This window comes from Cupressus sempervirens, chromosome 6 (assembly GCF_028749045.1).
Source record: "Cupressus sempervirens isolate cs-2001-9-10 chromosome 6, ASM2874904v1, whole genome shotgun sequence".
In the NCBI taxonomy this organism is placed as follows: domain Eukaryota; kingdom Viridiplantae; phylum Streptophyta; class Pinopsida; order Cupressales; family Cupressaceae; genus Cupressus; species Cupressus sempervirens.
In genome coordinates this window covers 613864719-613891123 of record NC_143123.1, presented here as the reverse complement: position 1 = coordinate 613891123, position 26405 = coordinate 613864719, and the positions used below count along the sequence as shown (strand labels likewise).

Sequence of the window (26405 nt, the reverse complement as noted above, 5' to 3'; positions counted from 1 at the left end):
CCACCATGCAAAGTATAATTTATCATGATCTGCAAAGACATTGTAAGATGTCCATCATAATAGAAAATTAAGTTATTGTAAAATTGTCACCTTTCAATAACTTTTGCAAATACAAGTGATAATCATTTGGAAGTCATCATTTCCTTATGATGTACATAGGTGGTAGGCCCATTAAATCATGTAGTCATATGCATTACACCAAATGTTTACATGAAGTCAAAACTCCCTCTGATTTTGATATGACCAAGATCTTCAAGGATCAAATGAAACATATCCTCTATCTGCTCCTTTAGACGAATGTGTTAGACTGCCTCTGAACATCAATCTTTTGAGCTTCTTATCCTAACTCGCCTTTAATAAAGCGTCAGACTCCCTCTGACTCTGATATCAATCATTTTTCTTGCAATAACGATCTCGGAGGAAAAGATCAAGGCACATAGCTCTTATAGTATGTAAAAAATAAATGAGAGAGAGAGAGTACAATAATCCTCAAGGATAATAAATAGTTCTACATAATAAGACCATTCCAATAAAATATAGGTAAAGTATATTTTGAACATATATGCATATATTCAAACTTCTATATATAAACTTTTAATCTATATTTCCAACATATTATTTCTTTATCAATGCCAGATAATAATCAAAGGTGACCAATTTCCCAATCTATATTCACTTATATTCTTAAGAAATAAATGATTAATACTTACCTCCAACAAATAAAAAATATTTACCTTTAATACATTATGAGAAGTTGTTGTCATCCTTACTAATGTATCTATCTCTGTTTGCTTAAATTGTTTTTCCTTTCTATTTTCATTCATGCTCCTTTATCACTTCATTTATAAATTTGTGTGTCTTACTTTCCATTTCTTCTACACTTTCATAGTCCTGTCGTGATGGGTTGGGTCCACTTTTACCACAAGGCATATGAATTTCTTATTCTCCTTTTCGCCATCCTTTTTGTTCGGTTGATTTAATATCTTATGTGTCGATGTCCTATCTCTTCACCTTTACCTTGTGTGAAAAGGCATGTATGCGTCACGGTTTTAATTTAGGCTGATTATCTTGAAACACAACTTGTACTCACTATACATGGTGCTAGTTAAACTGACAATGTAGAAGGGGGGAAGTGGGTGGGGTCATATGTCTTCACTCCCCTGACGGCTTATGTTGCTTTGATGTTATCCTTTTTTGTCACAAATTCGGACGACTTATGTTGGACATCGCCTTTTCCTCCTTTTACCACCCATATGTGTGTTTGTAGTTACGATTCACACTTGTCATTAGATTTATCGACGACGTGATTTGGTCGAAACAAGAATTTCACTTCTCTATCGAAGGGCCCGCAGTTAACCATGCACTCCCAAAGGTGTGGATTGCAGCACTGGTATATAATTGCATATAGTTCCTTCTTACCATGTATGGAATGTTACGTGGCTTGATTTTGGACATGATTGTTTATATATATTTAATGGTACCCAACACCATTATTTGCTTGCTCACTTTTTTAGTATAAGAACATATTCTTTGTCGTATGGTAATTATGTGGATCACTTTTCAAAGGCCATTAACAAGGTGATATCGCAGCAATGCAGGTTCACGACATAGGAGATTTTTGACTGAAATTTATATTGAATATTGATAGGCCAAACTTCAATCACTATAGTGGACCAACAACCACGTTTGCGGTAGAGTTGAATGGATGTTGGGTATCCACGTAATGCAGCAAAGATACCCATAATGCAGCAATCTTTCTTTGCACATGCACTCATCCTTATCCTTTTTAATTTCTCTTAAAAGTCATCTAGTATAAGAGATGCTTCGTCAGATGTTTCCATAATATATGTGCTTCCTCCATGTAACTCTATTGATGTATCTATATATTAATTTCTGATTTGAATTTTTCTACCATATCTTGAATTATTTTCTTATATTTGCAGCCTGCTCTAATACCATGTTGAGTTTACAAGGATCACTGCAAATGCAATAGCACTGCCATTAAATTAACAATAAACTTATATCTCATATATAATTATATATAGGTTTATCCGACTAAAGCTACCAAACATCAACAAAGGTTACATAAGTTGGCTGAAAGTGCAAATGTCAAAGTTCACGAGTCTACTAACAAGTCTAATGAGATTGTGGACAGCATGTATGAAGCAAAAGTTTAGATCAGCACTATTGTACCTACATCTTCTCCACCCTCGCAAGCTGGAGCAGCTTGCAAAGGTGAAGCAAATACCAAGGAGAAGTCACAATCACATAATGGAATTGAAAATTCTTCCCTTGATGAAGCTGAAACCTCACATGGGCTTTTTGAGCATGATACACAAGGTGAAATTGGTGATTCCTCTTTTAAAACTCCCTTCTAAGTTTGTTCAAAAGAATTATCCCTTAGACCAAGTAATAGCTGAAAGGAGAACAAGGGCTACTAGAAAGAATGTTAATTATTTTGAGGATGATGATTTTTCATTTATGCCTTTGTATGAGCAATACTTGGGAGCTTGTGCCTATATCCAAGGACAAGAACATGATTGGGACAAAATGGGTGTTTCACAATAAGCTAAATGAAGGTAAAGTTATAAGGAATAAGATACGCTTAGTTTGCAAAGGGTACTCTTGAGTTGAGGATGTTGATTTTGATGAGACTTTTGCCCCTGTAGCTAGAGTAGAAGCCATTAGAATGTTTTGATCTTATGCTTCTTTCAAAGGTCTTAAAGTGTTCGAAATGGATGTTAAATCAGCATTCTTGAATGGTGACTTGAATGAGGAAGTTTATGTTGAGCAGCTGAAGGTTTTGTGTTAACAAATAATTTGAATTATGTATACAAGCTGAAGAAAGTACTCTACAAACTTAAACAAGCTCCTAGAGCTTGGTATGACAAGCTGGACAACTATCTACAATAACAAGGTTTCAAGAAAGGATATGTGGATAGCAACTTGTATGTCAAAAACGAAGGTAACACCATTCTCATAGTCGCTGTACATGTTGATGATCTGATTTTTTGGTAGTGACAACTCTTAAATGACCAAGAAGTTTTCTGATTGCATGAAAAATGAATTCGAAATGTCTATGATGGGTGAGTTATCTTACTTTCTTGGGCTGCAAATTAGTCAATCAGCTGAAGGTATTTTAATTTCACAAGCTAAGTATGTTAGAAGGTTGCTTAAAAGCTTTAAGATGGAAGATTGCAATCCGGTAAGCACTTCCATGGAAACCGGATGCAAATTAAGTGAGGACGACGTGTCTTCCACTGTTGATCAAACTTTTAACAAGTCTATGGTAGGAAGTTTGTTGTTTGTCACAGCTACTAGACCAGATATTATGCAGGTTGTTGGTTATGTGGCACACTTTCAAGCATCACCCAAGCAAACACATGTTTCATCAGTTAAAACAAACTTTAAATACCTTAAAGGGACGACTGATTGTGGTCTTTAGTTTCCTAAAGGTTCTGATTTTTCTCTAACAGCTTATACAGATGCAAATTGGGGTAGCTCCGTGGATGATAAAAGGAGCACAAGTGGTTGTGCCTTCTATCTAGGTAGCTGTTTGGTCTTGTGGCTTAGCAAGAAACAGTCTTGCACCTCTTTATCTACTGCTGAAGCAAAGTATATTGCAGTTGTTTCATGTTTTTCTCAGGCAATATGGATGAAAAACACTTTGGTTGATTATAAGATTCAGTTTGATGATCCTATTTGCATCTATTGTGTTAATACTAGTGCGATTGATATCTTCAAGAATCCAGTGAAAGGAGCACATTGTTGACAATATTATCAAGCTGGAATATTTTTGTTCAAAAGAACAGGTGACTGATATTTTTACAAAATCTTTACCTCGGAATCGCTTTGAGTATCTTAAAAGAAAACTCGATATTCTACTACCTCATTAGTTAACATATATTTAGGGGGAGAGCTTCATTGCTATATCTTTTTCACTGATAAGTTTTGGTTTCAGATTGTGTGTTCATTGATGTCAAAGGGGGAGTTGTATGCTTTGTTTCAGTAGACCAGTTTCAATATGGGTTGCCATCATTGAGGAAAGGGGGAGATTGTTGGTTTTTTTGTGATGGATGTCAAAAGGATTGCGATCAAGGTTGTATAAACTTCAAAGTCAAATTGAAGTGCTTGACCAACATGACCTGTTTAAGGAGCATGACCAATTTGACTTGATTGTGTCTTGGCATGTAAAACACTAGCTGTGTTTTTCTGCACAACAATTGTGTATGATATAACTATGCTAATATGCCAAGAGCTTGATTCTCATTATTATCAACTCAGGTTTGTCTAAACTCTTCCTCTATTGGCATGTGTATTATATTTTGTTGGAACTATATCTTGTTGTTGAATGAACAAGTACGTGGAGGTTTCATAGCAGTTGGGAATTTCCAATATTTCATTGATTATTTTTCAAAAGTATTACTTCTAGGAGACATTTTAAGCAATGAATGTTAGGACGAAAATAGTTACTCATGCTAGCTGGTATGTCCTCTTTGTGCTACATAGGTGTAACTTTTATCACTGTGTTGCACTAGTAGAGGAGCGCTTTTTATAACTGTGAGAGATATGATAGTTGTCATTACACATAGGATTGAGAGAATGAAATTTTGGGGCCACAACAAAGTGAAGAAGTATGATTGGCTTGGGAGGTCGTCAAAGAAAACATGTCTTTGGGACTGACAGAGCTATGTGAACGTCTTTCAAGAACAAAGTAAAATGACAAAAAGCATGTTTGGCAGATTCCTGTGTCATGATTTTGGTCATGAACTGATGTTTCTTGGGAGTTGGTAAGAAAAAAGGGACCATGGTCTGCAGTTTTGAAAAAAAAGATAGAGCGATTGAGAGATGGATGTATTGGCTGGTATGAAAAGAAGAGATCAAATGTTTTTGTGAGTGTTGGCAATCTTTGTAAAAGTGTAGGAAGGTGCTTTAGATACTGTGTTAATGAGATTGAAGTTAAAAATCAAATCTTGAAGCTTCCTATTGAGACATAAAGATCAAGTGTGTGGATCAATTGGTAAAAACATACCAATAAAGTAACAAACTTTTTTGGGTAGATTAAGTTGATTTTCTGAAAAGTGTGGAAAAAGCAGATTAAAAATGGTTGGCAGAGACATGCGGAATGATAGTAGGTATCATCGCTGTGAGTGGGCAATGCATTTTATGGTGTGGTGGTTTTGATAGAGAATATATGTCTCGGCACAGGAATGTGAGCGTGCGAAAGTGTGTTAGATTGGATTGCTAAAGGGATGGTATACTGGTGTTTGAATATGATATTTTGGGGGCATGAAGAGTTTGCAAAATATATGTGAAACTATGAGAGACGGAGGAGAATTTGTTGTTTGATTAGGAGCTTGGGTATTGAGTGTGAGCAAGCTGTTCACAGTAAATCTTAATATCTGTTATTTTGGTTCAAGAGGTTCAGTTGATGTTGGAGTGTTCCTATCATTGCTTTTGTGATTTTGCAGAACTTTTAAAATGAGTTTCACCATTCTTGGCGAAACAAGAAGTTAAATTGATTGTAATCTTGACCTCCATTTTTCACTTTTGAAAAGGGTAGGAGCCCTTGAGGTAGAAACCTCTGTTTGCTAAGGTAGGAGCTTATATGTTTGGACTGAGCAAAGTTGCAGCTCTTTGAGTGTACTGGGTAGCAGCCCATTTTAGTTGGAGATAGTGATGCCATGGTTTTTACCCAAAAGGGTTTCCATGGGATAAACATTTGTCCTTGTCTTCTGTGCTTTCTTTTGCTTGTCTTCTATGCTTTCTTTTGGTTCTTCTTACTGATTTACTGATTTGAAATACTGATTCACCCCCTCTCGCTCTCAGCATTTCTTTGTTTTTCACAACTGTCATCACAATCTGAATACACAATAGTATCGACTGTATATCACAAATATTGAATATATGAATGCTGAAACACATTGAATGCACATAAGGCTATCAGGACTGGATGAACACAATCACATTAACCACAAACTTTTAATATACAGTCCATAAGCTAACTGAATTCATTGAACAGAAAATCTCCAATAAAATGCTCTGCACGGCATACAGAATTTCTAGAATGTATGCTCCGAAAACAGCCACAAATCTCTGTCACACTTTTGTATATTTTGCAATATCAGGTTTATCACACACACATGCATAATTCACAAACCCTGTCTGACGATTCACTACAAGAATGGTGAAATGTTTGCATAAGAGATACCAAGCAGAAGAATACCAATAGACGTCAGTTACCAATAGCTGGAATATAGTAAAAGCCCGACGGTGAGGAAGAGAAACCGCTGCCGGCAATGATAAAGATAACTGGTGACACAAAATGAAAACCCGAAAATATAAGAAAATCAAATAGTATGAAACACGATACAAATTGAATGCTGCCACATCATCAGGGGCAAGTATGCTTAGGAGTTTCATAATCGATGCTAAGTGTATAAGCAAATGTACATGTTCATTGCTCATTGCTTTCACACCAACATAGGAGAGTAACAATTATGAAATGTGGATAACACATAGAGAACTCAGGATTGTGAAATAGGAAATAGTACATGAGCAGCAGGAGGATGAGAAAGTCATGAACATCAGAGTAAAAAGTAGCTCAAAAGATGACAACAAAAATTGCAGAGATACTCAGAAAGATCTCTATTGCAGCTATCCATATTCAACAAGTAGAATGACCATTGAGAGAGGGTATTAAAGAAATATTGTAATTTTTAGCTTCTAATGGTCATTTAAGTCGTCTAGTTAGTTCAATTAGTAATTTCATATTTTTTTAAGCCAGCCAGAGCTTGGTAAGTTTCAAATCTCTCCTTACTTCTTGATCGTTTTCGTTATGGAAAGATCTTCTTGTAATTGCTTATTTAATGAGTATACCTCTCTTTCGTTTGATATTGAATATGAGTTGATTATCATTTTCATCCTTCTTGAGTAGCTGAAGCTCAGAGAATCTGCAAGACTTTGTGGATGAGAAAGTATACTGAAACAAAACCATGTTTCGATTTGATTAGTGGGAAAATTGGTTAATATTGGCACTAGAACAAGAAAGAACTGACTATAGCCTATAGGCAATGTTTGTTAGTGGTACCAACAGACTAGAGGAACAATACATCTGTAGGCAATGTCATAGTTACCAGACGGTTCAATAACGTCATCCAAATCTAGTATGACAGACAATTCCAAACATTTATGATTAATGTAGTAGTTACAGGAATTAAAAGTGTCAAATTTCTCTCTCAATTATTAGTTCTCGCTGTTTTATCATGGAAGGAAATAGTTAGATGGATGCTCAAAATGATTCTGTTCCACAAAAGGCAAGTCAAGTTCAGTCTTAACATTGTCTGTCTTGTACAATCGCAGTTTACAGAAAAGACAAATTAGACTCCATTTAATTTCCATAATAAGTAGACTGGGTATTTGATTACAGTGTTAAGCTATAAGTAAATATCAGTAGATGATGCTTCCCATCAACAGACATTATATCATGAACCTTTTTATGAAATAGTGTCTACATTACAAATTAGAACATAAATTTATACAATTTGATTATCATAATTTTGGAGACCATGATTTAGATTTCCGGAAATAAAAGACAAACAGAAGTGAATAATTCCCATATCATATGTATCTGCCCTCTGCATTGGAAATTAAAATTGTCCTTCTTGGAAGGCTTTTTATTAGAAATGATACGGCAAATTTAAACAAGGATGAATCCTGGAAAAATCTCTCAATAGTAGCTATATACAACCTGGCATTAAGTTCAGGATAGTATTATTATTTAATGGGAGGTAATAAAATGGGTGTCATCCAAAATCAACTTTGATGAGAAGTTTCAAACTGCCTATAAATTTGGGTAAAGATGCTTCCCAAAAGTATCATTAAAATGCAATTTTCAAAGTACAACTGTTATGGATTAGACGCTCGAAATGCCGTGTGCAATATTATTGTAAAGCAGACCTCTCTGGATTGATTCTATTGAAGTCTCTAAATTAGAGTTGCTTAATATTGCTCCTTGCCAGTCTGGATACTGTCATTTCCCCTTCTTGAAATAGGCTTAAACAGTAAACAATAATACTTAAATTGAAAATATAAAAGAATAATATTAAAAATAATTAAATATTATTTTGTTAAACAAAAGGTCAAAGCCATGAATAGAAAAGCTGTGTCTTGCTCAAGTGAGAGGTATAAAAGGGAGAGATGAGACCTTCATTTGGGAAAAAGGGGGGAGGAGGAAGGAGTGGGGCATAGGAATTAAGGAAGTATTAAGTGAAAGGAAAGGGAAGAAAATAGGGAAGTGACCATCAAAAGATAACGGGTTGTGAGTCTGTGACTCTTTGAAAGAGTTGTAACTATGAAGGTTGTGACTCTTCAAAAGGATTGTAATTATGAAGGGTTGTTGACTTTTTGAAAGAGAGACAATTATGAAGGGTCATGGCTCTTGTCAAAAGGTAGACATGATGAATAGGTGATCTCTCTCTCTCTCTCTCTCACACACACACACACACACACACACACACACACACACACACACACACACACACACACACACACACACACGGGAAGATATAAAGTAGGAAGATCAAACGTAATGGTTAAAAAAGGGTAAAGGAGATTTAGACGATTTAGAACAAAAGTATAAGGAGGGACCTAGAATAAGAATTGAGAAGGAATGAATAAAATAAGAGGATATGCAATGCTTAGATGGGATACATGCAGATTTGAAAAGTAGTGAAAGGGGCAGTAGTAGTTGTCAAACAAATTCATCTTTTAAAACCAAAGGGTGTGACCCTTTCATAAAGGTTCATAAAGGAAATTAACAAATGAAAGGGTGTCACTCCCTATGCTCAAAGGAGATATTAAGGAGAAGGTTCCATTTGAAGATAAAATCAAAAAAGGGGAGAAGAATTTGGAGAATAATACATTTGTGTATTAGTACCTTGTAGGATAGGTAAGTCCTGCAGTGTAATCTACTATAATGTATTGATGGTGTACGACACACAGATGAGAGTCCTTCACCAACAACCCTACACATGCAGTGATGTATTGCACCTGTACCAAGTCACCTTTCCTTCACACGGTTCACCCCCTACCTCCGTGAGGTTCTCCCGTCACCTTTGTGTTGCTCACCTATCAAGTCCATGCGAGTTACCTGTCACTAGCATGCGTCTCACCTGTTGAAATATCCCAAATGGATATGTGCTCTGCTGCTGCTATAATGTTTAATTATATAAATTATATTTTCCTATAGATTTTTCTTTGATCTTATAGAGCTAGACAGAAGTTGCAAAAGAATGTTGTTTCTTTTTGTATTTTTCAGAATATAGGAATTATACTGAATAAATAACAGTAACTGATAAAATAGAAGTGATAGAAATCATATGTAGCAATACATACTAATCTGGAAATGATTCTAAAACCATACCAACAAAATCTGATTTATTTCAGAACCGTACCAATACAGATGTGCTTCAAACAAGGTTGATGCTAGCTGAAAATGGGATCCAGGTGAGCTGCTATAAAGAATGCCAAGCTGAACCAAATTGGCTGACTTCCCTAAAAATCCACTGCTTGCAATGTGTGACTACAATACTAGAAATTGATCCCTTGCCTTGATCAAACTGTATACATAAGAACCTTAGAATTTGATCTTGTTGAGGGCTACGTCCTAACAAATCTGCTCTCAGCACTAGGGTTTGCGTCCTAGGTGAGGAATGCTCTTCCAGAGCAATGGTGTCCAAAATAGGTTGACAAAATGATAAAAGATACTCATCTTTAGGTTGCCTTCTCCTTATATCCCCTCTCCAAGGCAATTTGAGCCCTAAAAGAACTCTAAAGTGGATTTCATTTCAACTTTATAATATAACATTATTTTCCCAATAAAGGCATCCAAATAGAAGGAAATCATTACTTTATTAATGACAAATAGCATCAAGTACTAGAGACTGAGCTCTTTTCAACAAGCTATCAACATAGGCAAATCGATCCAAATGGAGCCATAAAACTCCTTATTACTCCAAAATGGCTAAACACTTATACTCCTAAAATATAGGGAACACACCCAAATCTCCTGAAATTGAGACCAGGGGATGATCTCATAGAACCTCAACTCTGGAAACATCACCACCTCCTAAAAGGTAGGAATCTCCTACAATCAAGGAATTGCCCCCTAAAATCAAGGAACTGCCCTCAACTGATCTACTACTGCCTGTAGTACGAAATCCGGATGTTGAAAACCTTGATTAAGTCTTCGATCACCACTGCCAGCCTACGAGACTCCATAATAGGCTAACTCTCATGTCACTGCTAGACAGAGCTAAAAAGGGGACATGACAAATCCTCCCTTCAGAGATGCTTGCCCACAAGCAACTGCAAAGCTGGATGTTGTAAAATAGTCTCGCCCTCCCAAGTGGCGTCCTCTATAGGGGGACTTCTCTAGCGAATCAAATACTCTTGAATCACCCTGCTTCTCAGCTGGTGTTCCCTCTCTTCCAAGATCTGGAGATGGTATAATATGTTGTCCCAGTGCCTTTTTCAGACACGACATGCTAGATGGAAACTCAATCTCATACACAACCTCTCCAACACACGTGATAATCCTGTATGGTCCATAAAAACAAGGTTTGAGCTTCTCAGCTCCACCTTTTTAAGGGTGCTTTGTTGGTAAGGTTGTAGTCGTAGGTACACCATATCCTCCACTTCAAATATCTTCTTAATCCTGTGTCGATCAGCGTAGACCTTCTGCCAATTCTGTGCTTGCTGAAGATTCTCTCTAAGAAATCTCATGATGTCTTGATTCTCCTGTACCCAATCCTGTGCCAAAGGAATCCTATTGTCACTAATCACCAAATCAACAAAAGATAGAGCATCATAACCGTAGAGGGCTCTAAATGGAGTCATAGCAATCGACATATGATACATAGTATTATAATAATACTCGCCCAAGTGCAACCAATGCACCCATGTCCTTTGTTGCGCTACTTTGATATAAACATCAAGATCTTCAAAGTGTAGCATCTCACCATGAATCCATTGGAGGAATGTATTATACATGTCAATTCTTGGATTCCAAACTACTTTAAAAAAAAATGCAACATATTCATATTGCACCTGTCTGAATAGATGTGCAAACCCATATTGCCAAAGCCTCTCCGTGAGGTCCCTACTAACAATCCTTGAATCTGATGCAATCCGAGGAAACTGACAAAATAACATGCTCAACCACAACATGCGACCCTCCATATCTCTCAAACATACAACCAGCTGTTCCATTCTAACAAAAATGCCGAAACACTCCAAACCATGAAGCAGTATATGGAAGTCCGTGTAAAGTGATGTATCTCGCAAATCAATACAAGGGTCGCATAACAAAACACATGTCGTACTGTGTGTGATGTAGAAGAACTTCATATGATCACCATCACTATCAAGTAACCCTCTGTGTATGTAGGACACCATAACTATGGGTGACTAATATCTTGTATGCTAAAAAATTATCAACAATGGCCACCCTATCTCACTGTCATAACTTTGACCAGCAACACAAGTGATATCAAACCATAGTAACGTGAATCGGAATCGTATCGGAATCGGCACGGCCGAATCGAATCGTGAATCGGGGGTGAATCGCCAGTGAATCGGCGATGAATCGGCAAATTTGAAAAAACCCTTTAAATGTAAAGATTTTAACAATTTAAGACTTATTTCATGCACCCTTTATTGAATATAACTTAAAAACACTATAACATCATCAAATAGAATCTAACATACATAAACATGAAACATAAAATCCATCACATACGTAACTATGTTATCATTATGTACTAAAATGTAAATTGTATGCTAGCTGAAGTAAATAAAAATCAAATGATCATAATGATTCAAATCATAGAATCAGTAAGATGAAATCATGAAGATCTATAAGACATCAAATCATAAATGTATGTATAAATCTAAGATGAAGATCTATGAAAGTTTGAAGCATATGTCTATCAGTGATTCAGTATCACTATCAATATCTATACAGTGTAAACAAAATATAAAAACAAGGCTCCAGCTCAAGCCTCATCATCCTCTAGCTCTGCTGTAGCCTCAACCTCAGCCTCTGAGTATCCAGTTTGCCTATGAGAAAGGCGTGTAAGGTAGGTCCTAGAGGACCGCCGAGCCATGTCCCCTGCATGGGCAATGGGCTCATGAATAACGTCGCTAGGGCCTGCGTCTATGCGTGCGCGTGTGCGTCTACCAATGCCTGAATGTGCTCTAGCTGCCTCCTCTGCCCTAGCCACAGCCTCAGCCTCTACATCCACCTGGTCAACCCACGCGCGGTCTTCCTCAGTGAAGACTGGGTCCATGGTCTCTGTGATCCACTCTGATTCTGGATCAATCTCCTCTAGAATGATTGGAGAGGAGTTAGCGCCCAAAATCTGTCTAATCCTAAGACGAAGGTTGTAATGAACAAAGACAAGATCATTCAACGTCTGCACTGTCAACCTGTTTCTCCTCTTCGAGTGGATGTGCTCGAACATGGACCAACTGCGCTCACATCCAGAAGCGCTGCTCGGCTGACTCAGAATGCGGATGGCAATTTTTTGAAGGTTTGGGGTTGTGGCCCCAAACATTTGCCACCATCTATCTGAAATAAGGAAAAAATAAAAACAATTAGTCTCATTTACAAATTACAACTCTAAAATTAATGCATTATATAATCAACTTTAAGTTTAGAATCTAGATTCATGAACATTGAATATATTATTTAATTTTTACCTGGCTGTAGTGTTGTCTGAGCATTTATGGCCATCCTGCCAGAGAAAAGTGGCCCCTCCTTATTGTTGAACTGGTCTAGCTCAACAATCGCAGCAGCGCTATTTTCATCGCTACTCAATCTCTGAATCACTGTGTATAAGCCAGTGAGAACCTCCGCATCCGCCTTGAACTCAGGACGAAAACGAAATGCCGGATTCAGATAGTAAGCTGCTGCGTGGATGGGTCGATGGAGCTGATTCTGCCATCTCCTATCGATGATGTCCCAAATAGGGCCATACCTCTCCTGCACTCCTGCATATTGGGCTCTGATGGCCTCCTTGGCCCTATCCATGCCCTCATAAATGTAGCCCATAGAGGGCTTCTCCCCATCAGCAGTTCGTAGCAAAGCTACAAGGGGCTCAGTGACCTACATATAAAGTAAAACAAAAAATTTGTGTCAAAACTTAAATATAAAATAATATTATTTAAAGTAAAAGCAAAATACTAAATGTTAAATTGCAATAAATTTACCTTAAGGATTTCTCTAGCGGGTTTCCAAAAACCATCCTCATCAAATATGCAATCCGCCACATCTAACCCTACAGTGGTCGTAGCATAAGAAGAGCAAATTCACTCCTGCCCAACAAACATGCTCCTCAATCCATCCCTTGATGTCAACAAGGACTGCAAGGTGATGAAATTCGAGGCAAACCTCGTGATGCCTGGGCGAGCTAACTCCTTGCCTTTTGTGTACTTCCTCATTGTGCTAAGGACAAATGCATGATTATAAATGAATTTGCATATATTTTTTGCCCTTTCCACACATGACTTGACAAACTCAAGTTTGCCAATTTCCTCCAACATGAGGTCAATGCAGTGTGTCGCACAAGGGGACCAAAATATGGTGGGGTGCCTCTCCATCAAAAGTTTACCTACAACAATTTTAAGTCAATTAGAAACTCAAATTTCAAAATTCAAATAAATTTATTTTCAAAACTTGCAAAGTTAAAAGTTTACCTGCTGCAACATAATTTGCTGCATTATCCGTCACCACCTGGATCACATTTTGTTCTCCCACCTCTGCTATAACTTCCTCAATAGCCTCACATAAATATGTGGCATTTTTCACATGTGCGGAAGCATCAATGGATTTTATGAACATGGTATATCCTACAAGTAACAAAACAACGAATTATAATATTAAATGGATCATTAACGAATTAGCATTCAACAAATCAAAATTTACAATGTATGTAGTAAAGTAGAATGATCAATCACCTCCACAGGATACAAGAAAATTGAGGAGTGTTCTATTCCTCCTATCGGTTCAACCATCAGTCATGATGGTGCAACCCTTTGCAATCCATTCCTTTCGGTTCTCCTCGAGGTCAACCCTCATGTCCTCTACCATCTCATCCAGGAGGTATCCGCTCAACTCAACCTCAGTTGGGGCTTTAAACCCCGGACCACAAATAGCAACCGCATCTATCATATTCTGCCAATAAGGAGCCCTGTCACAAATAAAAGTTTAGATGTCAAAGACTCAAATTATAAAACAAGTAGATATAATTAAAGTTTTACTTTTACTTTTAATTTTAGCTTTAAAGAAAACAAAGAAAAAAGAATCAATTACCTGGCTGCAATAAATGGAATGTTGCAAAAGTAACAAAATTTGCATATCTCCTTTCTGGCAGCATCGTGAATCTCCTTGTTCAAACCCATGCCCTCAAGCGTGGGTTGGGAACCAGGAGTAGTGCAGGGCACAAAGTAACTATCCATTCTGTTTTTCCGCACTCTAGGCTGCAATAGGTTGGTGTGGGACTCCGTCTCAGTATGTGACCGACTAGCACTAGCACTAGCACGAGCAGAAGAACTAGGATAAAAAGGAGGCCTAGAAGAACCCTCTCCAACACAACCTACGGATGCGGAAGCTGATGCAGATGCAGATGTGGATGCGGGAACATGGGAGCCAATACCCCTTAACCCTTCAACTTGCATTTTCCTATTTGCTTTTTCTTTTTCAATTTTTTCTAATGCCATTAAGCAAGTGCGTTTTGCCTCAGGAGTTTGGTGAGTGCAAACTGTAACATCATGTCCAGGTATAGCAGCAATGTGGAATTTCAATCTATAAATACCCTCGGAAGTTATTTTTTCTTTACAAAACATGCATTTTGTTTGATATTTGGTTCTTCCAGGAAACTCTTCATTATATTTCCAACATTCATCTTTTTTACCCATTGAAATTTGCGAAAAATGAGAGCAAAGGCTGCTGCAATAAATTTTTTTATGTAAAATATCAAAGTTTGAAGCTAATAAAAATTAGAAAACAACAAACCCTAGCTTGCAACTTAGTAAAAATAAAGAGCATTCAAGATTTACACTAAAATTCTTGAAAACTATAGAAATTTAACAAAAAACGCATAATACACTAAAAATTTAACAAAAAATGCATAATACACTAACATGCGAGAAAAAAAAAAAGCACTTACCTCTTGCAAATGAGTTGAGGAGTGTTGATATTGGCTCCTTAATGCTCCCAAAGCAATTGATGGGCTCCCCAAATGGCCTGCTGATCTCTTTGGTGCTCCTCCTTCTTGCCGGTTGGAAACCTATGGCTTTTCTTTTCTCTTCTTCTCTCTCACTTTTCCTCTCTTCTACTCATGCTTCACAAATAGAAGGCCCTTTAGGGTTATAACAAAGAGAATAGGTCAAAAACAAAGTGAAAAAAACAAGTGATTTTTTTAAAAATTTCAACTTCCCTTTTTACATGCCGCGGGCGATTCACAGCCGATTTTTTAAGGCGATTTTGGTGATTTTTACATGAATCGCCTGAATTGGCGATTCAGGCGATTCATGGCCCAGAAATCGGCGATACCGATTCACGATTCAAAAAAAATCGTCCAGGATGAATCGGGTCGCGGAATCGCCGATTCAGGCGATTCTCGTTACTATGTATCAAACATACTATCAAACCAATTCCAATCAACAAAAAACACTCCCCACTCCATTGCTAACCTATAGGGGCACCTCCCAACACTCCCATACTGTTGAAAACCTAATGTAGATAGTGAAAAACTCGGATGAGTCATAAGATCCCCACTAGGATAGACACTAATCCTCAATGGATTCAAGAGTACAAAGTCACCAATCAGCAAGGTTATTTCTTCCTTGTAATGTTCCAGTCCCCGTACACGAATAGATGTCTCAAATTCTTCGATGCCAGGTAGTTAGGGAATACATACGGAATAGTGGTGTAATTACAGGCCTTGTGGGGATGTACGGTGGTAAAACTAGGGTTGTACGAAGAGGAGTGCAAATGGCCGTACGAAATAGAAAGTTGCAGGGCCGTATGGTGGGGTTACCTGATGGGCCGTACGATGATATGAATTGCAGGAGGCCGTACGGTCAAATTGAGGGATTTGTATGGTGGAGAGATGTCCACACGCTGAGATGGGAGATAGCTGTATGGTGGAGATGTTTGGCTGTATGGTGGCAAGGGGAGTGTACGGTGTTCTTAGGCAAGCTGTACGGTATGCAGGGTGAAGGGTAGTATGGAAGCCAAAGGGAGGCCATACGGCAGTCAAGGGAAGGCCGTACAGGGGTCAAAAATGCACTACGGAGGTGGGTTGGGATGATGTGTATGATGAGGACGGATGCAAAGACGCTTGGCAATGCTATTCAAGAAACTAATAAAATATATTGAATACAATAACTTACAAAGAATTAGAGATCAAATAGATACACACTTGTGCCAGATAATATTAAAATTCCACATACAAATGATGCTCCGATTTTGCCAGATCTGAGCCAAACAATACACAGCCGGAATAGGGTGAGGGTTGAATCCCATTGGAACCGAATGAAACCAAATAGGGAAGGTCTTTTACTTCTGAAATGGCCAACAACAGAGAACTCCAACAAGAATTCGTAGTACAAAGAAATAATCCAAAATGCATGCCTAAAGACTACCTACAAGCTATGCTTAAATACCAGTCGGGAAACTTTTCGAGGGTGTACAAAGATAGCCGATGGCGACACAAACTACAGGAACAAAATAAAAATGGGTCCGAGATATATTAAATCAATCTTCCCATTAACAAGGTTTAATTAAATACATTTATTTTATGACAGGGATATTATAGTCCTCCCGTCCCAAAATTTGTTTGTCCTCAAGCAAATGCACATCTGGATCTAGGAAACCTTCCATAATTAGCTTCTTCAGTTCTAATTTAGGCACTAAGTAGATCTTCCCGTCAAAGTAAATGATGTCATCAATAACTTTGTATCTTTCATTGCGTACATAGCCATCCATCAACTCACATGCAAAAGTGTTCTTCGACCAATAGATAGGTGCGCCAATTATCCAAGGAATACAGTGAAGTGTTGAGTATCTTGTTTTTACTGGCAACGTCTAGGACCAAATCCTGTTTAAAAATTGCCTCCATTGTAATGACTCCTCAAATTTGCTCTCAAAAAATGCTAATGAAAGCTCAAGGAATTTCATCAAACAATTCACATGCAAGGGACGTATGATTGATATAGTATTTCAGCTAGCTTTAAATGACTCTTTTTTCAATTTGCATCAATGAGAATCTTGTGCTAGAAGACTCCAAATGGACTACACAATGGCCTAACATGAGTGTGCTACTATTTTTGACAATATTCAATGCATATATATGATATAAGCATGAGAAATGAATACCTACAGCCAACTGGCATTTTTACAAACAGTTGGTATGCAAACTAACTAGCTGATAAATAATGATATTGAATTGCTTAAATGACACCAGCGACTATTATCTTCTTAATTGCAATGAAATTTCTAATACAATGCTTATGAAATATGGCCAAGACTTTGGCATTTACATGGATTACAAAATGATAATGCTGGTATAATGCACACTTACAACTGAAACTTATAATGCCCTAAAAACAATACTAACAAAAGAACCTGGTTGTAGATGGCTGTAATAATTTCCTTAAATGCTGCCCCTTCTGCTTTGCTTTTCTGATATTCTTTTTCGATTGCTTTTTCAGATCCGCTTTTTGAACTGCTTTTACAGATTGCTTTTTCAGCCTGCTTTTTCAGTTCTGCTTTTTCGGGCTGCTTTTTCGTATCTACTTTTTCGGACTGCTACCATGTAGAATCTCAAGACCATATCTTTCAATGGCGTCAAGATTTTCAGCTTGAAGGGATTTCGTCTTTCAAACTATTGAGACATAATCTCTAGAAAATTTTCCAATTTCTTTGATATTTCCAAGCATACTAAAAAGAAGCTCTTCCCTTTCTTTTATAGTGTTCTCACAAGAGCTCAATCTTTCGTTTTCTCAATGTGGGATAAAACATCACTCCCTTTATGTAACTTATGTCTCCAATGTGTTATAAAATAAAGGGGACTCTTTTAATTTAAATATTTCTCACAAACTATAGTCTATGCATTAATAAAGTTAAATATTTAAATTTAACTTAAAAAAATAGCTTTATCAATGCATAACAAATCTTATCAATGATAAAAAAGTCTTCTTGTCGATTTTAACAATTACCATTGACATATCGCTACCATTGGATGTCCGACCATATCCAAGATGACTTACTATAAATAGTAAGTATGCCCAAAGTTGCCTCAAAACCCCTCAGAAAGACTTGCAACTGAAACTATCAAGGCCAAATGGCCTCTAAGTCCCTTTAATGTCCTAGTTAGCCTACGAGACCGTGGGGAAATAGGCTAACAACAACGTCATGCTATAAATGCTAAAAAAGGGACATTACAGTCCACCCTTCCCAAAATTGCTTGTCCCTAAGCAATGGTCGAACAACAACCCAATCAATTCACCTGGATCCCAAATGTAGTCATGAACTATACTACTGTCAGTCAACATAGGCTCCTGCAACAACCTCTGAAAATTAACCAAGAGGAATCCATAATCAAATTGGTGAATACAACTCACCCAAACTCCAAAGTCAGGAACCCATGAGAAACAAGCTCTCGAAATATCAAAACCCAAGTAGAGTAGATAACCCAAACTGCCAACATAGTAAATACCATCAACACATCCCACTAGCCTATGTGGAATGTACAATACAATTCTGCAACAACGATGAATACTCCCGCATGAAACTGCACCAAATACAAAGAATCCACACACTGCACATCTACTGCAATTATCACAACTTTGCAGATCACCGGTCACTGTCTCATAACCATAACACCCATGCACCGCTAATGGTGAATAGTCGTTACATGGTAGATAGCAAAAATGAGAGCCCTGACCAAACCTGTCTGCCATCAACTCCTCAACACATGGATCAAAAGAAAACCGATGAACATATCCTACAGTATAATGCCGGTAAAAAGAACTAATCCAAGTCAAAGACTCATCCTGCAAACGTGATACAACCAACTGTGACAGATCATCAACTAAGTTAGAGGATGATATAGCCAAGAGTGCAAAATCAACAACAACATCACTAGTCTCTGTGCCCTCCAAGTCAAACATATCACAATGCTCAGCTATAGCGCCCAACTCAGTTGAACCTGCCTCTAGTGGAAACAGACCAAATATGCCAATACTAGTGTCGTGGACAGATATATCCTCATCTCCACTACCTATATCAACCTCGACCATGGACATCCGCGGATCACTAGACACCACGGTCCATGATTGTAAAGAATCCGATAAAGACTGCAGTCGCTCGAACTCCATGGTCACCTTAGCCAAATGAAACTGTGACTCCTTGAAAGCCAGCTATGTACTCTCAAGAATCTCAGAAGTCACCTCGAGCTGCTAAGTAAGCTCACTCACTTCATCTTCCTTGGCCAATAATGCATCATATGCTGTACTCCCCCACTCCATAAGATAATCTCTGTCGGCTACCAACTGCATATAATTTTGTCTCAAAATCCGAATAGCCTCCCATAAAGAGTGGATCTCTGTCAAGGAAAGATAACTACCTCCCTGCTCATCACTAGTAGGAGAACCCCATCCACAAACTGCTAGCAACTGACGAGCAGCATCGAAATGCTGGCAAGCGATAGAAATGTCTCGCTCACTAACTCTCAACTGACTAGACACATGATGGCACTGGCTAGACTGTCTCCTACAAACCTCCTCTGATGCACTGTCTAAAGGAGTATCCCCAAAGTTACTGGTCTCTAGAGAATTACCATCCATATCCTGCGAATCAACTCCAAAGCTCATATCAACATACATAGTATCAAAAACTGTAGCACTTCTATCCAACTCCTCTGTACCAAAAGAAATTGCCAAGGAAACTAAGTCTTCAAAACTGCCCACCACATCCTCCTGGATGTCATCAATGCCAATATGATCCTGGGACTCATCTGTACACACTGCCAAGTATGAAAGATCATCAACACATTCCAGCAAGAATGGTCGACTGGATATATGAACAAAGCCCAACACCGGTGTATAAAAACTAATACCAACATCGGACAAGCTGCTGGCACAAGAAAAGACAACACCGTGCAATCTGCTAATCAAATCCATGATAGCACCCAAACAATCACTGCTACCAAAAAGTGATAAAGATCTCCAGTCAACTGAATCCCAAACGTCAATATAACAATCTTGAGTCCATATCCGTAAACTAGAATTAGCTGGTAACTCAAGCAAACTTCTCACCTGGGTAATATGACCAATACCAACTAACTCCACATACCTGTCTGACATTGTCCCTGTATCCTGGATGTGAATGCAAGATGAACTCGCAACATTATCAACGACCACATATGATCTGCCTGCCGCAGAAAGCTGAGTATCAGGAGTGCAAGATGAAACTAAACTCAACTCCATGCCATGCTTATCCCTATGTCTCTCCCAGTCTTGTAATGCCAATGGAGTATTCACCAAAGAAGCTCGAGTGTCCTCAAGCTCGTGAGAAAGCTTGTCAACTTCCTCCTCCATTCTCCTCAAGGCATCTGAATAGTCTCCGACAAAGCTAAGAAGATGGTCACGATCTAATAGAAGATGTAAACAACTCAACTTCATCGTTCCCATTCCTTCCCTAATCGCCTGTAATCAACACAAGAAGACTTTGCCTGAACTCCCTTATGTCTACCCTATAACTGAATCATCTGAATGTCATCCTCTATCATATCCCACATCCTGTCATGATGAGATAATGAAGTCACAATATTGTCTTTGCTCACCTTCAGCTGGCTGGACAAATCATGCGGAGTTCTACCAGCCTCAACCTCATGTGACGAAGCATCTAACTGTGCCTGGTACTCTTTCTCAGCAAAGTCATGAATGCTCACTTTCTGATCAACTGTACTATCCTCAAACATGACAGTATCCTCAACTGCAGTAACTTCATCCAGTCCAACTGTACTGGAATCACTATCTGTGTCAATCACGCAATCTGGTGTGTCTATGATATCACCTTCTGATGCAATTGGCTTAACCAGCACAACATCTGTAACCCCTTCTGCCTGTGAAGATGATGCAGATAAACCATTACCTGAAGATGTGCTAATGTCTCCCTGTATCGAATCCGCATGTCTGTTAAACTCCTCATACAAGTTTCTGCCTATCATAGGCAAGGTACGATCCTTAGGCCTATCAATTAGGCTATTTAACCACGTACATGCCATAGGTGACAAATTCCTCTCTTTTGTCCAAACATACCATAAGTCTTCTGCCAAAAGTTTAGAAATTTCATCCTCCCCCTCAAACAAGATTGTGACCATGATGGAGTGCATCGATGCCAATACTCCGCTGGGATGAAACTCATCCATAATATTCCAAAATGTATAAAACATCCTGCGAATGTCACTAATACAACCAATTGCCAGCATAATATTTTCAAATCTACACCTTGCAAATACTTCAAGTAATCTTGCCCTCTTTGTGAAATAAGGGTCCCGAATGTTGTCCAACTTTTCAAAGCTTTTTACCATGACATGAAGTACCTCTTTCATAATCTGATCGTCATAAGAATCAAGGCCAGCTATTATCCTCATGATTTCACTAATGCAAGAGAGACCTGTAAGTCTTATTACCTCATCATGATGTCTCAATAATCGGGGCTTAACCAACAAACCAAATGCTGGAGATAAAACTGTTCGCATAGCATCGGGTCTTGACTGATCAAACTTGCCTAAATAAGTTTCCAACTCCTCCAAAGTTCTTAGAAGGTCCTCTGTTTGCTGAAATGGACAATCTAATTTCTTCTTTACATTGTGCATTCTTTCTTTCAAATCCTTGTTTCCTGTTAAAGCCATATTGATAATTGAATTCAATTTGAAATAACTCAATCAGGCTGGCAGGAAACCGCTCTGATACCACTGTAATGACTCTCCTCAAATCTGCTCTCAAAAAACGCTGATGAAAGCTCAAGGAATTTCATCAAACAATTCACATGCAAGAGACGTATGACTGATATAGTATTTCAACTAGCTTTAAATGACTCTTTTTTCAATTTGCATCAATGAGAATCTTGTGCTAGAAGACTCCAAATGGACTACACAATGGCCTAACATGAGTGTGCTACTATTTTTGACAATATTCAATGCATATATATGATCTAAGCATGAGAAATGAATACCTACAGCCAATTGGCATTTTTACAAACAGTTGGTATGCAAACTAACTAGCTGATAAATAATGATATTGAATTGCTTAAATGACACTAGCAACTATTATCTTCTTAATTGCAATGAAATTTCTAATACAATGCTTATGAAATATGGCCAAGTCTTTGGCATTTTCATGGATTACAAAATGATAATGCTGGTATAATGCACACTTATAGCTGAAACTTATAATGCCTTAAAAACAATACTAACAAAAGAACCTGGTTGTAGATGGCTGTAATAATTTCCTTCAATGCTGCCCCTTTTGCTTTGCTTTTTCGATTTTCTTTTTCGACTACTTTTTCGGATCCTCTTTTTGAACTGCTTTTACGGATTGCTTTTTCAGCCTGCTTTTTTGGTTCTTCTTTTTCGGGTTGCTTTTTCGTATCTGCTTTTTCGGACTGCTACCATGTTGAATCTCAAGACCATATTTTTAAATGGCATCAAGATTTCCAGCTTGAAAGGATTGCGTCCTGGAATTTCATCAAACAATTCACATGCAAGGGACGTATGACTGATATAGTATTTTAGTTGGCTTTAAATGACTCTTCAATTTGCACCAATGAAAATCTTCTGCTAGAAGACTCCAAATGGACTACACAGACCTAACATGAGTGTGCTACTAATTTTGACAATATTCAGTTCATATATATGATCTAAGCATGAGAAATGAATACCTACAACCAACTGGCATTTTTACAAATAGTTGGTATGCAAACTAACTGGCTGATAAATAATGATATTGAATTGCTCACCAGCAACTATTATCTTCTTAATTGCAATGAAATTTCTAATACAATGCTCATGAAATATGGCCAAGACTTTTGGCATTTACATGGATTACAAAATGATAATGTTGGTATAATGCACACTTACAACTGAAACTTATAATGCCCTAAAAACAATACTAACAAGGGAACCTGGTTGTAGATGGCTGTAATAATTTCCTTCAATGCTGCCCTTTCTGCCTTGCTTTTCCGATTTGCTTTTTCGAACTGCTTTTTCGGATCTTCTTTTTGAATTGCTTTTACAGACTACTTTTTCGGTTCTGCTTTTTCAGACTGCTTTTACGGACTACTCTTTTCAACCTGCTTTTTCGATTCCGCTTTTTCAGACTGCTTTTTCGTATCTGCTTTTTCGGATTGCTACCATGTTAAATCTCAAGACCATATCTTTCAATGGCGTCAAGATTTCCAGCTTGAAGGGATTTTGTCCTTAAAACTATTGAGACATAATCTTCAGGAAATTTCCCAATTTCTTTGATATTTCCTCAAATCTGCTCTAAAAAATGCTGATGAAAGCTCAAGGAATTTCATCAAACAATTCACATGCAAGGGACGTATGACTGATATAGTATTTTAGCTGGCTTTAAATGACTCTTTCTTTAATTTGCATCAATGAGAATCTTGTGCTAGAAAACTCCAAATGGACTACACAATGACCTAACATGAGTGTGCTACTAATTTTGACAATATTTAGTGCATATATATGATCTAAGCATGAGAAATGAATACCTACAGCCAACTGGCATTTTTACAAACAGTTGGTATGCAACTAACTAGCTGATAAATAATAATATTGAATTGCTTAAATGACACTAGCAACTATTATCTTCTTAATTGCAATGAAATTTCAAATACAATGCTCATGAAATATGGCCAAGACTTTTGGCATTTACATGGATTACAAAATGATAATGCTGGTATAATGCACACTTACAGCTGAAACTTATAAAACCTAAAAGCAATACTAATAAAGGAACCTGGTTGTAGATGTCTGTAATAATTTTCTTCAATGCTGCCCCTTCTACTTTGCTTTTCCGATTTGCTTTTTCGAACTGCTTTTTCAGATCTGCTTTTTGAACAGCTTTTTCGGACTGCTTTTTCAGCCTGCTTTTTTGGGCTACTTTTTCGTATCTGTTTTTTCGGACTGCTACCATGTAGAATCTCAAGACCATATCTTTCAATGGCATTAAGATTTTCAGTTTGAAGAGATTTCGTCCTTCAAACTATTGAGACATAATCTCCAGAAAATTTTCCAATTTTTTTGATATTTCTAAGCATACTAAAAAGAAGATTTTCTCTTTCTTTTATAGTGTTCTCACAAGAGCTCAATCCTTCGTTTTCTCAATGTGGGATAAAACATCACTCCCTTTATGTAACTTATGTCTCCAATGTGTTATAAAATAAAGGGGACTCTTTTAATTTAAATATTTCTCACAAACTATAGTCTATGCATTAATAAAGTTAAATATTTAAATTTAACTTTATAAAATAGCTTTATCAATGTATAACAAATCTTATCAATGATAAACAAGTCTTCTTGTCGATTTTAACAATTACCATCGACATACCGCTGCCATTGGATGTCCGACCATATCCAAGATGACTTACTATAAATAGTAAGTATGCCCAAAGTTGCCTCAAAACCCCTCAGAAAGACTTGCAATTGAAACTAGTTAGGTCAAATGGCCTTTATGTCCCTTTAATGTCCTAGTTAGCCTACGGGACCGTGGGGAAATAGGCTAACAACAACATCATGCTATAAATGCTAAAAAGGGGACATTACATCCATTTTCTTGATTGTGACTTCCCTCGATCTTTTATTTGACATTCCTCTTAGCAACACCTTCTTGCCCTCCGTCTCGAATCAAAAGTTCATCCTTTTGAAACTTTGGGTGTACTGGTCAAGAGTTCCCAACCACTGAATGCCCAAAATGATATCAGTATCAACCAAATCTGACAAAGAAATCATCTGCCATGGTATAGTTTCCTATAGAAATTTGTAGTTATGGGATCACATGAGTGCAAGGTAACAAGGTTCCTCCTACGACATTAACCTCATGTCCTCCATGCTCAACTGCGCGCAGGCCTTTACTAGTGTCCAAAGATGAATTGATGAAATTGAGTGTGGCACCACTATCAATCATGATTGGGACTCGTTTTCGTGAAGTGTGCCATGAACCTTGAAGATACCACTTCCAATCGATGTAGTGAGGGTAGCAATGGAACCCCCTTTTTGTATCAAGGCATTTATTCTCTCCTACTGGGTAATTTCTTCATCAGTTCTTGCAGGTATTTGTCCTTCGTCGTCATCAGGCATCACCTCAATGTAATGAATCTTTCCCCTCCTAAGGCAGTGATGGCTAGGTCCCCATGGTTCTTTGCATGTGAAACAAAGCTTTTTCCTCTGGAGTTCTTGCCGAGAATCTTCATCAATCTAAGGTTTCTTTTGAACTATCTCCTCGTCCTTGTCTTCTTGTAGGGATGGTGTTGGTATAGCTGTGTGAGTTTTGGAGGAAGATGTATCCATGTCACACACCTTCTTAATAGCTTTGTTGAGTGCCCATGGGTTGAACCCTTTGATCCAACCTCTCGAATGCTTTCTCAGCCCATCCATGAATAACACAATTTGGCATCTTTCAGAGATGTCTATGACTAGTATTGGCAGCCTTTGGAACTCAGTGATGTAGTTGTCTACTGTGCCCATTTGCTTTAGCTAAGCTAGATCTTTGAAGTTTAGCTCAGGATCTTTCCCATCGAAACGATCAATGAGTCTCTCAGTGAACTCGACATAAGGTCACTTGGTCGTGACTGAGAGTGACCAATCTATGATGCCACCACTCATGTGCCACTCCTTCCAAATGAAGTGCTGTGAACTTGATTGCTTCCTCTTCGAGCATTGGATTGAGTTGGAAATAGGTATTTGCCTTTAGGACCCATGACTGTGCGGTAATGACTCCAGATCCATCAAATGTCGATAAGTTTACCTTTCCGATCTTTCTCCTGAGACCATAATTAAAATAATCGTGATTTCCCTCACCAGAATATCTCATTCTTAGATCAACATAGTCTTTATAAGATATATCACCTTCCATATTCGTGTCCTACCAATCTTCCCAAAGTTTTTCTTGCATTTCCTCAAAAGTGGGCTCTCTTCCTTTGTGTGGTGCTTTTGTCCTTGGAAGGAAGATGGGTATTGAGGGTTGAGAGCGAGAGGGTTGCAAGTTTTTCTTTCTCGAAACAAAATCGTAAAGCTATGCCCATTTTGTTCTCCTGTTGTCTTTGC

General features: G+C 37.8%; 3 protein-coding genes across 4 annotated transcripts in view; 1 reads left to right on the top strand and 2 right to left on the bottom strand.

Annotated features, from left to right (window-relative positions):
- Window positions 1-26405, top strand: part of LOC149553732 (mitochondrial carrier protein MTM1-like) — a 185657-nt gene that overhangs the window by 95834 nt on the left and 63418 nt on the right. The gene's annotated exons all lie outside the window — the stretch shown is intronic.
- On the bottom strand, window positions 11922-13418 carry LOC149553736 (uncharacterized). Its single transcript, XM_089789098.1, has 3 exons — window positions 13273-13418; window positions 12763-13168; window positions 11922-12631 (listed from the first exon to the last, which is right to left on the bottom strand). Exons 2-3 carry the CDS (start codon window positions 13112-13114, stop codon window positions 12057-12059), a joined length of 927 nt encoding a protein of 308 aa, XP_089645224.1. The 5' UTR covers window positions 13115-13168; window positions 13273-13418; the 3' UTR covers window positions 11922-12056.
- LOC149553735 (uncharacterized) lies at window positions 13788-15192 on the bottom strand. Its single transcript, XM_089789099.1, has 3 exons — window positions 14375-15192; window positions 14020-14252; window positions 13788-13911 (listed from the first exon to the last, which is right to left on the bottom strand). Exons 1-2 carry the CDS (start codon window positions 14977-14979, stop codon window positions 14069-14071), a joined length of 789 nt encoding a protein of 262 aa, XP_089645225.1. The 5' UTR covers window positions 14980-15192; the 3' UTR covers window positions 13788-13911; window positions 14020-14068.